We start from the raw sequence: 3,075 nt of genomic DNA on the forward strand, positions 1-3,075 counted from the left end.
CTCCTCTTCCTCTTCTTCTTCTTCTTCTTCATTTTCCTCTCCCTCCTCCTTCTCCTCCCCCTCCTCCTCCCCCCTCCTCCTCCTCCTCTTCTTCTTCTTCCTCTTCCTCTTTCTTCTCCTCCTCCTCCCCTCCTCTTCCTTCTCCTCTTCCTCCTCCTCCTCCTGCTGTTCCTCCTCCTCCTCCTCTTCTTCCTCCTCCCCTCCTCCTTCTTCCCAGTCCTGTTCTCCACCGGGTCTGTTTTTAACATTGACACGTGTCATTTCAGTGGCCCTCTGCATCCCCAGCCCAGCATGGAGACCACACGGAGGCGTCAGGCATGCCCGAGTCTACCACCATCTTTGACTATGATCAACCGAGTGTGGCCTGCGAGAGCGACATCCTGTGGCTGGCCTCCATGTCCGTCACCATCTTGTACCCTCTGGTGTTACTGCTCAGCCTGGCAGGCAACGGCCTGGTGCTGTGGGTCCTGCTGAAATACGAAAACCTGGAAGCCTTCACCAACCTCTTCATCCTCAACCTGTGCCTCTCCGACCTGCTGTTCTCCTGTCTGCTGCCCGTGTGGATCACGGCGTACCACCGGGGCTGGCTGTTGGGCGATTTCTTCTGCAAGCTCCTGAACATGATCTTCTCCGTGAGCCTCTACAGCAGCATCTTCTTCCTGACCATCATGACCATCCACCGCTACCTGTCGGTCACAAGACCGCTGTCCACCCTGGGCGTCCAGCCCCTCCACCGCCGCATCCTGGTGATCAGCACGGTGTGGGCGGCCAGCCTCCTGTCCTCCATCCCCGACACCATCTTCCACCAGGAGGCCGCCTCGCAGTGTGATTATTCAGAAACCCGGGCCTTCCTCGCCTCGGTCTACCAACACAACGCCTTCTTCTTGCTCTCCATGGGGGTCATTGTGTTTTGCAACGTGCAGATCCTCAAAGCCCTGCTGCGATCCCGATCGAAACAGAGGCACCGGACGGTCAGGCTGATCTTGACCGTGGTGGTGGTGTATTTCCTCAGCTGGGCTCCTTACAATCTCATTCTCTTCCTGCAGACGTTACTGAAGCTCGGGGCCATCCAGGATTGCCAGGTCGTTCACCGGCTAGAGGTGGCCGTGCTCATGTGCCGGAATTTGGCTTTCTCCCAGTGCTGCTTCAACCCTGTGCTCTATGTGTTCGTGGGGGTCAAGTTCCGCAGACACCTCAAGAGACTCCTTCGGCAGATGTGGCAGTGTCGCCAGCAGATAGCCAGCCCTGGCCCGCTCCCCCACAGTCCTGGGGCCTTCCTGTATGAGGGGCCCTCCTTCTACTGAGAGAAAGGGACATGGGAGGAAGTGGGGAGCAGGGGGGATACAAGCAGGAAAAGAACATTTGCAAAGATGCTGAAGACACAAGTTGGCCACACGCAGGAGGAGGAAGGAGAAGAAACTGCCAGGTTTCCATACTTAGGCTTTTGATGTGGTTTAATTTTAATTTTTTTTTTAAAGTTTCTATTGAGGCTTGAACTCAGGATCTCTCCACTCTTGCTTAGCTTCGTTTTTTTGTTTTGGTTTTGATCAGATGTGGGGCTTGAACTCTGGGCCTGCGCGCTGTCCCTGAGTTCTTCAGCACAAGACAAGAGCTCTACCACTTGAGCCACAGTGCCACTTCTGGTTCTCTGGTTCTCTGGTGGTTCCTTTCCTGCTTGTGCTGGCTTTGAACCGCCATCTTCAGATCTCAGCCTCCTGAGTAGCTTGGATGACAGGTGTGAGCCCAGCTAAGTATGACTTTTTCTATGTGTGTGCCAGTACTGTGGCTTGAACTCAGGGTTGAAGCACTGTTTCTGAGCTTTGTTGCTCAAGGCTAGCGCTTTCCCATTGGAGCCACAGCTCTGCTTCCAGGTTGTTTTTTTTTTTGGTGGTTAATTGGAGAGAAAGAGTCTCATAGACTTTCCTGCCCTGGCTGGCTCCAAACATCAATACTCAAGTGACAGATCAAGCAAAACAAGTATGAGTAAGGTAGAAGACATAGGTGAAGAGACTGGATAAATTATATTATTTTTAACCAATATATAAAGGGCTGGACTAGAAGTTAAAACCAGAAAGTAAAAAAAAAAAAATAAACCAAAAACCCCACTAGAAAGTAAACTTGAAAAAAATGCTCAGGGCTGGGAATGTGGCTTAGTGGTAGAGTACTAGCCTCACATGCATGACACCCTGGGTTGGATTCCTCAGTACCACATAAACAGGAAAAGCCAGAAGTGGTGCTGTGGCTCAAGTGGTACAGTGCTAACTTTGAGCACAGAGAGGCTCAGGGACAGAGCCCAGGCCCTGAGTTCAAGCCCCAAGACCAGCAAAAACAAACAACTCCCAAAATAAAAAAACAAAAGAGTTAATCTATGTTAATCTGACCCTTTGAAATGGAAAGAAAAAGATGAGGGCAGCAAACTCATCCTGAAGGAGTTAGAGACCAAAAGTGAGGAGTTTAACTGCAGAAAGCAAGCCCTAAGGGTCATCTGTAATCTGTATTTAGGGTAGGCCCAGAAAAATCTCCATATGTTAATTATAAATTGAGACCAAGCGCATTCCTCCAACTCAGAAAGAATACAAGCAACAAACAGATTAATGATTGCCATTAAGAGTCTTTCCCACTTCTTTGCTTGAGAAGGTAGAACTTTCTTTCTCTTTCTCTCTACTTTAATCCTGTTAAACTAAAATAAATGCTGGCTAAAAATTTCGCCTTGTGTGACTCTACTGTGACTCTACATCACGGAATAAATTCTTCTCATGATTGGATCTCAAGATTTTTTTTATTTTTTTATTTTTGGGTCCAATTGTGGGGCCTGAACTCTGGGCCTGGGCGCTGTCCCTCAGCTTTTCAGCTTAAGGCTAACACTCTACCACTTGAGCCACAGTGCCACTTCTTGCTTTTTTCTTTTTGCTTATGTGGTGCTGAGGAATGGAACCCAGGGCCTCAGGCATGCAAGACAAGCGCTCTACCACTGTGCCACCTTCCCAGCCCTGGATCTCAAGATTTTGTGTGGCAAGTAAGAAGCTGTGGGAACCTCCCCCTCTCATCCATCCTCTGGTGACATGAGGACCTGAG

The 3,075-nt window shown here is 49.9% G+C and overlaps 1 protein-coding gene across 1 annotated transcript; it reads left to right on the plus strand.

The window, feature by feature from the left end:
• The first annotated feature begins 317 nt into the window (after nt 1–317).
• On the plus strand, nt 318–1,426 carry Xcr1 (chemokine (C motif) receptor 1). The gene has a single exon (XM_013030285.1). It carries the CDS (start codon nt 318–320, stop codon nt 1,302–1,304), a length of 987 nt encoding a protein of 328 aa, XP_012885739.1. The 3' UTR covers nt 1,305–1,426.
• The last annotated feature ends 1,649 nt before the right edge of the window (nt 1,427–3,075 follow it).

The sequence above is a fragment of the Dipodomys ordii genome, unplaced genomic scaffold (assembly GCF_000151885.1).
Source record: "Dipodomys ordii isolate 6190 unplaced genomic scaffold, Dord_2.0 Scaffold128, whole genome shotgun sequence".
Lineage (NCBI taxonomy): Eukaryota > Metazoa > Chordata > Mammalia > Rodentia > Heteromyidae > Dipodomys > Dipodomys ordii.